The sequence below is a fragment of the Amblyraja radiata genome, chromosome 37 (genome assembly GCF_010909765.2).
Source record: "Amblyraja radiata isolate CabotCenter1 chromosome 37, sAmbRad1.1.pri, whole genome shotgun sequence".
In the NCBI taxonomy this organism is placed as follows: Eukaryota; Metazoa; Chordata; class Chondrichthyes; order Rajiformes; family Rajidae; genus Amblyraja; species Amblyraja radiata.
Window position 1 is genome coordinate 14994171 of NC_045992.1, and position 14585 is coordinate 15008755.

A 14585-nucleotide genomic window follows, 5' to 3' on the forward strand; every position below is an offset into this window, starting at 1 on the left:
TTTCATGCTGTATCTCTAAACTATAAAGTAAAGTCTAACGTCTATCAAAGTGTCTTCAGATGGAACAAAAATGAGCAGGGCCAGAACTGTGAAAGATGCTGCAGCACACAGCTGATTTATCATTATGTGGATGTGTAAGAACAGATTGAAGTTTTTGGGATGAAAATGTGATGAATGCTGCTGAATGCATAACATTCCTTTTCTGAAGACTATTTTATATTTTTAATTTAGCACCTTTATTTAATCTTGGGTGATTTGAGATGGAGGATACTTTATGACGCTTCTCATTTTTGTGCACAGGTGGAGATATATTCCATTCTGATGCCATTCCTGAGAAAACCCATGAGAAGGGAGCAAAGAGAAAGACAGCCAAGTCCCCACCGGCTCCAAGTGCTGGAGGCCTGTTTGATGAGGAAGACGATGATTTATTTGGATCGACAACGGCAAGCTCTGGTAAATGTGGCACAAACCTCAAATTAATTCCTTCGCTGACGGCTGATGCCACCTTCAGTTAAAGTTAAGGTTTTAAAAGTGATCTGACTCCTATTTATCTGCACTCATAACCGCAATGAACGCACCGTTCATTGCGGTTATGAGTGCAGATAAATAGGAGTCAGATCACTTTGTGAGCCACGGTAAGACTCCATAAAACCACCTTCAAGCTGCAAGACATCCCCACAAGCTCGATGCAGGGGATGTTGACTGAGCAGAATCCTGCTGGTGAGATTTGTACAATTGGTGGTATGTCTCCAGTGCTGTGAAATGGCATCTATATATAATTGTTCATATGGCCAGAAGATATGAGAGCACCAGGATTACAACCTCTTGGTGCCAGCTTTGTGTTCGTGTTACTGGAGCTCACTCGTACCCTTCATCATCTGAACTTGCCACCCAGTGCATTGGTGGCAGTGAATGAGGGGAAAGGTGTGCCTGAAGAACACAATGCCAGCACAAAGTAGTTGTGATCTCTCTGCTCGTGTCTGCTCTGGAGACATGGACAATGATGTATTGAAGTCATCTCAAACGTATTGATGCCTCTGGGTGCTCCAAGATATGAGACGTTATCCATGTATTCAGAATCTGTGGTGCAGGGTGTGTGATGTTAGTGTCGTGTGGTGGGCTGATTGTGGAGGACAGTTGTTTTTAGTGCAAGGTTTCCCTTGCATGCTTCACTGAAGGGATCGGCAATGCTTTGTAACCCGGCCTCCTAGTGTGCACATAGGCAAGGAGTGCGCTTGCTGTGAGTTGAGTGATGTTGGGGCGTTCATGGCTTTGGAGTGGAGGGGTCAATGTTGAATCGTTTTCTGTTCATCCTGTACCTTTACAGAGGAGCGTCTTATAGAGGAGATGCAATATTGCTTCAAAGATCATTGAAGAAGGCACGGCCTTGTCCACAGCCAGGGGGTGTATTTGTAGTGGGCTGTTGGTTGGGATCACAGCTTGCCCGTCATCATGCAGCAGGTGTTGTACAGCAATAAACTGCTACGGACAGCCAAACCTGAAAGATTCTCTATAACCCTTTGGTTGATAGATGTGAGGCTTATGTGAGTTGTGAAAGTCAATATACAGTGGATGTTGCCACTTCCTATATTTTATTTGACTAATTAAACAAGGATCTTGAGTAGCCCTGCGAAGGTTCCAAGGACAGCTGACAACGTTGGCCCATTGCAAACCCTTCCAGGCTGACCAGCATCAATGTTGAGTTGAAGCTGCAGTCCACTTGGTGCGTGTTAGATATGTTCACTTCCAAAAGTTTACAGAGGTTAATTAACCTACAAGCGCGCACGTCAATAGTATGTAGGAAGAAACTGGAGCACCCAAAGGGACCCCACCCGGTCATGAGGAGAACATGCAAACTCCATACAGACAGCACCCCACCTTGGCAGATAAATTTCATTTGAAACTAATCGAAGGGTAGAGCAAAATGCTAGTTTGCCAGTTACAGTATCAGTGAAACTCCTTGAGTGTCTCATTCAAGGAAGAAAAGCAGCCATCTCTCACTAGGTTTAGCTTAGATGCCACCCCAGGCTCTCTGACGTAGCTGAGTCAGCTGCCCTCTGAAATAGCCTGGGGGCATGTTAGGACAGGAAATGTATGTGAAAATAATCCCAGTGAATAAAATAGTCATAACAAGACAAATCAAATAAGGACACAAAATGCTGGAATAACTCAGTGGGTCAGGCCTACGACCTGAAACATTACTTGTCCACATTCTCCAGAGATGCTGCCTGACTCCCCCCCCCCCCCCCCCGCTGAATTGCTCCAGCACTTTCTCCTTGTTTTGAAAGCCAGCATCTGCAGTTTCTTGTTTCTGCAAGAAAGATGAGATTGCAGAAACACCTTCAAACTGGATACTGATGTGGCTTGGGACTATATTATGGTTCGTTCATCACGATTGAGCTACATCCCAAAATTTAATTCCCGAATGAACATGTATCTCCACCATGTGAATCAGGAGGTAGATGAAGGTGGTGACCACCAGCATCTTATTTTTCTGGGCCGTTGGGCTGAGTTTGAAATGTTATTTTAATTGGTTGCATCCTTGTCTACCGTTTGTATACGAGCAAATTTGTGTGCCTGTCAGATTTAGGCATGATTAAGTATCAGAGACTACTCTCCATACCTTCACCATCTGTCTTTGCTAATACAAAAATTAATGATTTTGGAGCCGTACAGCACGAAACCAGGCCTTTCGGCCCAACTTGTCCATGCCGAACAAGACACCGATCTATGCTAGTCCCACCTGCCCATGTTTTGGCCCATATCCCTTTAAAACTATCCAATCCATGTACCTGTCCAAATATCTTTTAAATATTGTTATAATTCCTATCTCAGCAACCTCCTCTTGCAGCTTGTTCCACATACCCACCACCCTTGTGTGAGAAACATTACCCCTCGGGTTCCTCCCTCACCTTAAACCTATATCCTCTGGTTCTTGATTTCTGTACTCTGGGTAAAAAAAGCTCTGTGCATTTGCCATATCTATGATCTTATGCACTTTTATTGTTCGGCGACACCTGGTGGCTGAACACTTGGGTAAACAGAAGAATAATGAGATGTGCAGACGTTGTTGAGGCTTAGTTTGTCTGCTGTCAGTTCGTATTTCCTGCGAGTGTTTTTAGTTTGAGGATTAAGATTGATTTCCATAAAACCAGTAGGAGCAGCTGCCCGGCAGGATGGGCCGCAGCAAGCTGAGGTGGTGCCATCTCACGATTCTCCAGCTGTTGCTCTCATTAATGGCTTGATGGAGAGTTCAGGTTAGCGTCAGGGTCCCCGTGCATGTCGCTAAATGCCAACTCCAGGTCTGGTTTTGGGTTTCCCGTATCGCAATGAATTAAGTTGCACTGGTGGAAAATATCTCCGCTATTTTACAAACATCTTCAAAGTATTTCTGGCGAGGCATTCATTTTTATTGCCCACCCCCAGCTGTTGAGTTGGACGAGTTGAGTTGAGTACGCTGCATTTAGTTTATTGTCACGTGTACCGAGGTACAGTGAAAAGCTTTTGTTGCGTGCTAACCAGTCAGCGGGAAGACAATGGTAGACACAAAATGCTGGAGTAACTCAGCGGGTGAGGCAGCATCTCAGGAGAGAAGGAATGGGCGATGTTTCGGGGAAACGTCAACCATTCCTTCTCTCCTGAGATGCTGCCTCACCCGCTGAGTTACTCCAGCATTTTGTGTCTACCTTCGTTTTTAACCAGCATCTGCAGTTCTTTCTTACACAGCGAGAAGACAATAATTGATTGCCATGGGGATATCCACAGCGTACAGATAATAGAGATTTAAAAGAGTGGAGCGATTGTACTGTGTGATTGCAGATCCACTTCTGTGACGAGCCCACAGTCACTTGGGGTTTGGGCGCCAGTTACGTCTGTTGAAGACCTACCCTCCGCTCTGCTTGGTTGGGGCATGTGCTTTAACGATTTTGATGCAATGGTGCTGAAAAAACCCCATCCAGGCAAGGTGTGTGAATTGGAACCTGAAGGCTGCCACTTTCCCATGCGGCTCCTAGTGTCGGCGGGCACAGCTCTGGGTCCTGCTATCAATGGTAGAGTAGATGATGTGGAAACAAGGGATTGCAGATGCTGGTCTACACAAAAGGACACAATTCCTGATCCCAGGAATGAATTGTTTCACATATGATGAGCGTTTGACGGCAAGAATGAAGGGGGACCTCATTGAAACGTACCAAATAGTGAAATGGCTTGGATAGAGTGAATGTGGAGAGGATGTTTCCACTGGTGGCAGAATCTAGGACTAGAGGTTATAGCCTCAGAACTAAAGGATGTTCCTTTAGGAAGGAGATGAGGAGAAATGTCTTTAGTCAGAGGGTGGTGAATCTGTGGAATTCTTTGCCACAGAATGCTCTGGAGGCCAATTCAGTGGATTATTTTAAGGCAGAGATATTTAGATATAGATCAGCCATGATTGAATGGGGGAGTAGACTTCATGGGTGGAATGGCGTAATTCTGATCCTATCACTTATGACCTTACGGTTCTGGGTCAGGGAGCATCTCTGAAGAACATGGATAGGTAATGTTTTGGGTCAGGTCCCATCTCCTGCAGTCTGAAGAAGGCTCCCGACCCGAATAAATCACCCATCCATGATCTCCAGGGACCACTGAGTTACTCCAGCACTTTGTGTCCCAAAGAGTAGTAGGTGGTAGGCTATCGTGCTCCTCAAATAGTGTTCAGTGTTACGAGATATGATGTGAAAAAAGACTGCCAGGGTGACAGCAATTCCGACACGGGCCTCGCAATAATTTCTGATCATTCCCTGTGATATGGAAGTGCGGAAAATGTGATGTCTATTCTCTCATGGACAATCCGGATTAAGTAGGATTTCCCCATATCACTCTAACTAACCAATTGTAAGATTAGAGATCATAGTCATACGGTGTGGAAAAAGGCTCCTGAGCCCAACTTGTCCACGCCAACCAATGTGCCTCATTAACACGTCCCACCAGCCTGAGTTTTGACCAAATCCCTCGAAGTCTTTCCTATCCATGTACCTGTCCAAATATTTTTTAAATATCGTGATGGCACCTGCCTTAACTACCTCCTATAGCAGGATGTTCCATATATCTACCACCCTTTGGGTATAAAGAAAGTTGACCCCTCAGGTTAGAAACATAGAAACATAGAAAATAGGTGCAGGAGTAGGCCATTCGGCCCTTCGAGCCTGCACCGCCATTCAATATGATCATGGCTGATCATCCAACTCAGTATACTGTACCTGCCTTCTCTCCATACCCCCTGATCCCTTTAGCCACAAGGGCTACATCTAACTCCCTCTTAAATATAGCCAATGAACTGGCCTCAACTACCTTCTGTGGCAGAGAATTCCAGAGATTCTCCACCCTCTGTGTGAAAAATGTTTTTCTCATCTCGGTCCTAAAAGATTTCCCCCATATCCTTAAACTGTGACCCCTTGTTCTGGACTTCCCCAACATAGGGAACAATCTTCCTGCATCTATCCTGTCCAACCCCTTAAGAATTTTGTAAGTTTCTATAAGATCACCCCTCAATCTTCTAAATTCTAGCAAGTACAAGCCGAGTCTATCCAGTCTTTCTTCATATGAAAGTCCTGACGTCCCAGGAATCAGTCTGGTGAACCTTCTCTGCACTCCCTCTACGGCAAGAATGTCTTTCCTCAGATTAGGAGACCAAAACTGTACGCAATACTCCAGGTGTGGTCTCACCAAGACCCTGTACAACTGCAGTAGAACCTCCCTGCTCCTATACTCAAATCCTTTTGCTATGAATGCTAACATACCATTCGCTTTCTTCACTGCCTGCTGCACCTGCATGCCTACTTTCAATGACTGGTGTACCCAGGTCTCGTCCCCTTTTCCTAATCGGCCACCATTCAGATAATATTCCTATTGAAGCTCTCCTTTCCCCCTCACCTAAATCTATGTTCTCTGGTTCTGGATTCTCCTATTCTGGGTAAAAGACTGCATTTACCCTATTTATTTCTCTCATGATCTTGTACGCCTCTATAAGATCACCCTTCATCCCCGTGTGCTCGAAGGAATGAAATCCTAGCCTGCTCAACCTCTCCCTATAGCTAAGGCCCTCGAGTCCTGGCAACATCCTCGTATATCTTCTCTGTACCCTTTCCAACTTAACAACATCTTTCTTATAACTGGGTGACCAATCAGTAAGTGTAAGAATCCACTTCCCCACATCAAATATCAGTTAAGTATGGAACGTTTGGCTTTTAATTAGGTAAAAGGGCTTTGAAATGTTCGGTATATTTGATCAATGCAATTGAATTGAACCATGTACTGCAAACATGCTTATTGACTATATGTTTTTGCGAAGCCTTTGATCGGTCTGTTTTTCTTGTGTTTGACAGCTGCTAGTGAACCCAAGCCAGCTACAATTCTCTTTGATGAAAGCAATGATAGTGGACTCTTTGAGACCAGTGTCACACCTAAAGCACTCAAAGAGAAGTCAAGGCCGCAGCAGGTAAGTGACTTGCAGAATGTGTGTGTAAAGTGTACCTGCTAGTTGACTGCAGTATTGCAGTTGTTCTCTATTTATCTGCCAGCCCCTTTTTACACTAATCCGACCCTAACCTATTTTATTCTTGCCACATTTTATCAATTCCTCCCTGGATTTTGCTACAGGGTAACGCACTGGGGGCAATTTACAGTGGTCAATTAACCTGCCGGGATTTTGGAAAGTGGGGAAAAAGTGGCAACACGCAAAAGAAGGCCATGCGGGCTTGGGGAGATGGTTTCAACGCCACAGACAGCACTCGAAAGTCATGATGGAATCTCGGCAGCAGCTCTATTAACCTTACCACCGTGCCGCCCCTGTGACTCTTTCCTGACTAGATCCCTCGTCCTTAGGGGCCCCTCTCATATAGTCATGGTGGCGCACAGCATGGAAACAGACCCTTCGACCCAACTTTCCCATGCTGCTCAAGATGCCCCATCTACACTCGTCCCACCTGCCGCGTTTGGACCATACATGTTCAAATGCTTTTTAAAGGTTATAGTATCCGTGTCAACAACCTCCTCTGGCAGCTTGTTCATTATACCACAACTCTCTGTGTGAAGAAATTGCACCTCGGGTACCTATTAAACTTTTTCCCTCTCACCTTAAACCTATGTCCTCTGGTTATTGACTCCCCTACTCTGAGTAAAAGACTCTGCATTTACCCTATTTGTTTCTCATGATCGTGTGCACCTCTATAAGATCACCTTCCTCAAACACTTGAAAACACAGTTTTTCTTTCTACTACTGGGTATTTCTATCTTTTTCTATATTTATTTAAATGTCCAGAATCAGTATATTTTTTTTCTTGTTTCATTTGTACTTAGACTCGAATCAAGGAACTGCAGATGCTGGTTTATACAAAAGGAGACAAAGTGCTGGATAACTCAGTGGGTCAGACCACATTTCTGGAGAGCATAGACGGGTGATGTTTCAGGTCGGGATCCTTCTTCAGACAGGAAGATTCGACCATGGCCTGAACTGACACATCACCTTTCTATGTTCTCCAGCGATGCTGCCTGACCTGCTGAGTTACTCCAGCTCTTTGTGTCTTTTTGATACCTGGTGTTTAATTGTTTAAACAGATCTTAAAGGAGCTTAATGCCTCCATGTTGCTTCCTACATCAGCAAGAAATGGTGTCCTTGTACAGCGTGAAAGGTTGGAGTTTTGTCTAGTTTATAGATACAGCATGGAAACTGACCCTTCGGCCCACCAAGTCCAGGCAAACCATCAACCACCCGTTCACACTGGTTGAGTGTCATTACACTTTCTCATTCACTAACTGCACACTCTGGGGAAATTTACAGAGTGCCAATTAACCAGCAAGCCTGTACGTCTTTGGGATGTGGGGGGGAAAACGGAACCGGAGAAAACCCACGGGGAGAGCATGCAAACTCCACACAGACAGCACCTGAGGTCTCTGGCGCTGTGAGACAGCAACTCCACCGCTGTGCCATTGTGTTGCCCAGTCTGTTCTGAGACTTAGTCTCCAAAAGAAACCCCCACCAAACTGTGATGGAGAGTTTGTCAATGAATCAGACATTTCTTGAGCTCACTGTGTGGTGCGAGCTAAGGGAAGATATGGTGAAATTGGGGAAATTAATTTGATGTAATTAATTTCCAAGGATACAGAACCACTCCCAGAAGTGCTCGAATCCTCAGGGCTGCTTGCTGAAAAGTCCCAAACCAGCTCTGGTCTCTTCTCTGATGAAGATGAATCCAAGGTAAGTCCAGCAAGTCACTCATGTTCTTGAATAATATATAGATCCACGTGTCTGTTGCAAGTGGTGAGATGGAGCTTTCACGAATGATCTTCTTGTGTCTACTTGAGTGCTTTTATTTCAAGAGAGTCAAATGCAAATGCAATACACACAGTTAATATATAACAAAATAAATTCAATACATTAATAACCACAATGCCAGTGTAAAAAACCCCATAGTGCAAACAAACACAGTCCATGAAAGGCCTGGACAGAGTGGGTGTGGAGAGCATGTTTCTACTAGTGGGAGAGTCTAGGACAGAGGGCATAGCCTCAATAAAAGAACCTCTGAACCTTCTGAATTTTGTGGTCGCCAGGGCAGTCCCCTGCATATTGCCAACTTGGACAATTTTACATTTTTATCAAGCCAATTAACCTACAAACCTGTACGTCTTTGGAGTGTGGGAGGAAAATCGAAGATCTCAGATAAAACCCATGCAGATCACGGGAAGAACGTACAAACTCCATCCAGACAGCACCCGTAGTCAGGATCGAACCCGGGTCTCTGGTGCTGCATTTTGCTGTAAGGCAGCAACTCTACCGCTGTGCCACGTACCTTTAAAAAGGAGCTGAGGAGGAATTTCTTTAGGAAGAGGGTGAGGAATCATTAAAATTTATGGCCATATCATTGGGTATTTTTAAAGCTGAGATTGACAGGTTCTTTATTAGTAAGGATGTGGGGAGAAGTTAAAAGAATGGCGTCGAGAGGGAAAGATAGATCCGCAATGATTGAATGGCGCAGTAGACTCGATGGGGCGAATGGCCTAATTCTGCTTCTGTGACATGAACTTTTCATAGTTGGGGCTAGTCATAGCTGTACAACATGGAAAGTCCCTCCGCCCAACTTGCCCATGTCGACCGAGATGCCCCATCTGCGCTAGTCCCACCCGCCTGCATTCTGCCCATATCCTTCTAAACCTAAGGAATCTAACCCTTATCCCTAAGTGTTGTGTAGTGTTCAAGAACCTGATGATTGTTGGGAAGAAGCTATTCTTGAACATGGTCGTCATGGTTCTCAGATTCCTAACCCTTCAACCCAAGGACAGGTGTGAAATAAGTGTGGCCAGGGTGATGTGACCCTTTGGTGGTTTTGTCTCCCTTTTTGAGGAAGTGCCTTCTATGGTTTAAGGTTCTATGGTTCTATGGTCACAGTTTAAGGATAAGGGGGAAATCTTTTAGGGCCGAGATGAGAAAAACATTTTTCACACCGAGAGTGGTGAATCTCTGGAATTCTCACAGAAGGTAGTTGAGGCCAGTTCATTGGCTATATTTAAGAGGGAGTTAGATGTGGTCCTTGTGGCTAAAGGGATCAGGGGGTATGGAGAGAAGGCAGGTACAGGGTACTGAGTTGGATGATCAGCCATGATCATATTGAATGGCGGTGCAGGCTCGAAGGGACGAATGGCCTCAACTCCTGCACCTATTGTCTATGTTTCTATGGATCTCTGATGGTGGGATCAGTACCCGTGATGGACCACACTCTGTTTGCAGAAAATTTCATTATTTTGCTTTCTGTGAAATAAGTGCTTCAGAAAAGGTTCCTGTAAAATTCCCTACAATCAGAGACCCGTGTCGGATCTTGACTACGGGTGCTCTCCATACGGAGTTTGTACGCGTGCTCTGGATTCCTCCCACACTCCAAAGACGTACAGGTTTGTAGGCTAATTGATTAGCAATGTTACAAAATTTTGAGATGAAAAAAATCAAGTAAATTAAATTTATCCCATCAGATAAAGCATAAAAAGAAGTTTAATTTGACACCTAATTCACTTTCATATCTTCAGTATTAAAAAAGTTATGGCCATTTTCATACTCGGAAATTGGCATCTTGTTCCCTATTGCTTTTTTTTTTTTTTTTAAATTTATTTATTAGAAGTAGATATATTATAAAATGTAGTTACATATTATAGTAAAAAAACTTTTCATATACATCAGTCATACATTATTAAATTTTTCCATTATCAATTACTTCTGCTTCTAGTGTTTTTATTTTTTATAGAAAGAGGGAGAAAGAGAGGGTAGAAAGTTACAAAGAAAAACGGAAAAAAAAAACACAACAGAAAAACAAGGGAGGTGGAATGGGTTACCTGTAATACGTCAATGGAGATAGGTTCGTAGGTTATAAAGTATAGCTTTTCATCTGGTCCTGAGTTCAAGTTTCAGTTGGGTCCTCGTGCTGTGCCAATCTATCCCTTCAGATAGTTAATGAATGGAGCCCAAATTTTATGGAAAAGAGCTTGAAATTAAAGCATATAATTAGTTAGTTACCTAATTGTAGCTAATTACAAAATTCAATTGCTAGATCTAAACATCTATCCATTTCTTAAGAATATATTAACATTTTTAAATAGCCTAAGTGTCCAAGAATTCACAATATAACATAATTTTTAAATCTCATTGTCATGGGTTTATAGGCCAAATGGAAGGAATTTAATGTTTAATACCTGTAAATTAATGGCCATTTAAATCAGTTTGCGAGTGGGATTTTCTGGAACGGGACCATTTGGAACGTTGAGGTTGCGGTGTTTTTAGTCCTCCATATCTGCAGCAAATACACTGCCGGTTCGTTCGGGGACTAAATCACCGTTTCGCAACTTAAAATGTGAATTAAATACATCTTAAGAAACACTTTTATACATAAAAATAAACTACTTTCTTTTACCTGGTCCTCCATAAAATCCGTCCCAGTTGTCGGCATTGGCGGCTTCAGAAGCTGATTTTAAAATCATTCCAGCGATTAACTTGTCGGGTGAATTTTTTTTAAAAACACACAGAACGGCCGTAAGAAACGATTCTTTAGCAACATCTTGCACTCCAACAAGTATAATTCAGGATCAGGTCTGGAAAAAACCCCGTTTTAGCCCCCCCCCCCCCCCCCCCCCCCTCAAACGCGCCAAAATCGCGCACACGGCCAGTGGCAGAATTGCAGTGCCGCTGAAGGTAAGTGTTGTAACATACCTACATTGATTTGGTTAAAAATTGAAAATTGTCCCTAATGGTTAGGATAGTGCTAGTGTACCGGGGTGGTCGCAGGTCGCGCTGACCCGGTGGTCCGAAGGGCCTGTTTCCGCGCTGTATCTCTAAAGCTAAATCAAAAACTAAAACTATGAAATTCTGAATCCGCAGCAAATCCGCAATTATTGTAAGACATCGTTTCAGGAGAGAATCTTATATTTGTTTTTTTAATATATTTTTTTATTAAAGGTAATCAATTACAATGCTTCAAACAACTTTATATCAAATTAATTCAATTTGCATTAAGTAAAACACTAGTAATACTTATCTACTATTTTTTTAGAAATAATGATAGAGAAAGAATAGAACAGTTATAAATCATTAAGAGAGTGATTAAATAATAATTTGATTATATATAAGAAAGAAAAGAGAAACGAAAAAAAAAAAAAAAAATTTTTAGTAACCACAATATGTATTATTAATAACACTACTACAAGTGATAGTATCAATAAAGACATATATGTAATTCCAATATAAAAATGAATTATTCTCACCAAATCCCGCAGGGTGCACGCCGAGCTGTGTTGCCAAGAACAGCTACTTCTCTAAATACTGTATATATGGAGACCATATCTGTTCAAAAGAATTATACTTGTCCAATAGGACAAATCTAATTCTTTCCAGATGTAACGTCTCCATCATCTCTGTTGCCCACATTTTGGTTGTGGGGGATAATGTTCCCTTCCAAAATTTCAATATGATTTTTTTTCCAATTATTAAACAGTAATCAAAGAAATTTCTTTGATTTACTGTAAGTGATAGATGTAAATCCGGAATTCCAAATATTATTAGCTTTGGGTTAGGGTCCAATTTAACTTTGATGACTTCAGAAATAACTTTAAAAATTTCTGTCCAGTAATAATTCAATTTAGGACATGTAACGAAACTATGTATTAAATTTGCCTCTGCTTTCTTGCACTTATCACAAATAGCGGAGAGATTCGGAAAAATACTATTTAATTTAGTTTTCGAATAATGTAACCTATATAATACTTTAAATTGTATCAGTATATGTCTGGCGTTTAATGAACACCGGTGTATTCGTTGTAGACTTTCTTCCCAGTTTTCTTTTGTTATAGCCAATCCCATTTCATTTTCCCATGCTTGACGATATACTTCCGTTATTGGATTCTCCTTATCCAAAATGATGTTATATATATAGGCTATTAATTTTTCTGTATTTGGATATAAATTAAACAGTTCATCTAACAATCCTGCTTCTTTATTTTTATAATCTTGTGTATTGGATTTAATATAATCTCTAATTTGTAAATACCTAAACAAATGTTGTGGAGACAATCCATAAATATCTTGTAACTCCTGGAATAAAAGAAATTTTCCTTTTCTATACAGGTGTTCTATCCTTGTAATTCCTAAATCATCCCATTGTTTAAACCCCCCATCTAATATAGCAGGTTTAAACGATGGATTATTCATAATTGGTAATCTAAATGAGAGATTATCCAAGTGTAGAGTCTTAACTATTTGTTTCCAAATACGTCTATTATTATATATTATTAGGTTGTCTTTATAATATTTTTTTTGTACTTCCGTTGGTGCAAAAATTATCGAACCTACATTGAAAGGTAGACAGTCCTCCTTTTCTATATTTAACCATGTCGGTTCATGATCCATATTTACCCACCAGAAATTCATATTCTTAATCTGAACAGCCCAAAAATAATATAAAAAGTTTGGAAGTGCTAATCCTCCATTTATCTTAGCTTTGCATAGATGTTTTTTATTTATTCTGTGATTTTTATAATCCCAAATAAAGCTATTGACAATATTATCAATTTTTAAAAAAAAAGTTTTCGGAAGAAAAAAAGGAATAGCCTGAAACAAATATAACAACTGCAGTAGAAATACCATCTTTATGGCACTTATTCTACCAATCATGGATATAGGCAGTGTTTTCCAATATAAAATATTTTTTCTAAGTTTATCTAATAGTTGAGGATAGTTGGATTTTATTAATGAGTTATGAGTTTTAGTTACGTTAATCCCTAAATATTTAAGTTTGTCTGTAACTACTTTTAATGGGTATTGTTGTAATGTATTAAGATTTATTCCTGTTATTGGCATAATCTCGCTTTTATCCCAATTAATCCTATACCCAGAAAATGCACCAAACTTAGTTATAATGTTTAGCAGGTTGGGAATACTAATTTCCGGTTTTGTAATATAAATCAAAACATCATCTGCATATAAAGAAATTTTATTAATTGTTGTATCAGTATTATAGCCATATATTTCAGGTTCAGATCTAATTTTTTCCGCCAATGGTTCTATCACCAATGCGAACAATAAGGGTGATAACGGACATCCCTGTCTGCATCCCCTAGAGAGTTTGAATTTGGCTGATAAAATTTGGTTAGTCAAAATTCTTGCCATAGGATTCGAGTATAAAATTCTTACCCATTTACAAAATCTATCCCCCAATTGAAACTTTTCCATTATATTAAATAAATACATCCATTCCACCTGATCAAACGCTTTTTCTGCATCTAGTGATATAACCGCTAGTTCCGTATCTCGTATTCTTTTTGAATATATAATATTAAACAAACGTCTGAGATTATGGGATGAGTAACGTTTTGGGATAAAACCTGTTTGATCATAATGTATTAATTTAGAGATCACTAAACTTAATCTCCTAGATAAGACCTTAGTTAATATTTTTTGGTCTGTATTTAAAAGGGCAATCGCTCTATATGATCCAGGATCTTCCAAATCCTTATCTACTTTAGGGATGAGTGTAATTGTGGATTCATTTAAAGATTCTGGTAATTTTCCTTGGTCATATGCATATCTATACATTATTTGTAATCTTGGGGAAATCAGATCTTGAAATTTTTTATAAAATTCTGCACTCAGGCCATCTGGGCCCGCTGCTTTTCCGTTCTTTAGCGAACTAATTGATTCTATAATATCTTTTACTGTTATTTGTTTTTGTGTTAAATATTATGTTGCTCTTAAATATTCAACTAAAACCAGTAAAAATGAAAACGGGCTAAGGTGCTCTGTCTAGAATACTCAATCTTGTTTGTGAATCTTGGCTGCAGTTTTCCCTTGAAGTGAGTGTGCTAATCAGGCATTTGGGAAATTTTGTTTCTGGTCTAATTTAAAAAGCCTTACCCAAGGCAGATTCCAACCTGGCATCTGCAGACATCATGTTGGTGTCTGCACTAAAATGATTTGACATCATTCTAGTACAGCCAGACTTGAAATCCTTGCCAATTATTTTTTTCTTTGTGGCACAGTGGCTACTCCCAGTAAGAAGTTGCTGTCTTACAGCGTC

General features: G+C 40.8%; 1 protein-coding gene across 6 annotated transcripts in view; it reads left to right on the forward strand.

Moving 5' to 3' along the window:
* The window catches only part of LOC116966468 (WASH complex subunit 2-like), a 67926-nt gene that overhangs the window by 30293 nt on the left and 23048 nt on the right, over positions 1–14585 (forward strand). For all 6 annotated transcript variants that reach the window (XM_033012735.1, XM_033012736.1, XM_033012733.1 and 3 more), the window contains 3 exons: positions 301–453; positions 6363–6475; positions 8135–8233. In XM_033012735.1, the coding sequence (XP_032868626.1) occupies positions 301–453; positions 6363–6475; positions 8135–8233 (365 nt within the window). The remainder of the gene's footprint in view (positions 1–300; positions 454–6362; positions 6476–8134; positions 8234–14585) is intronic.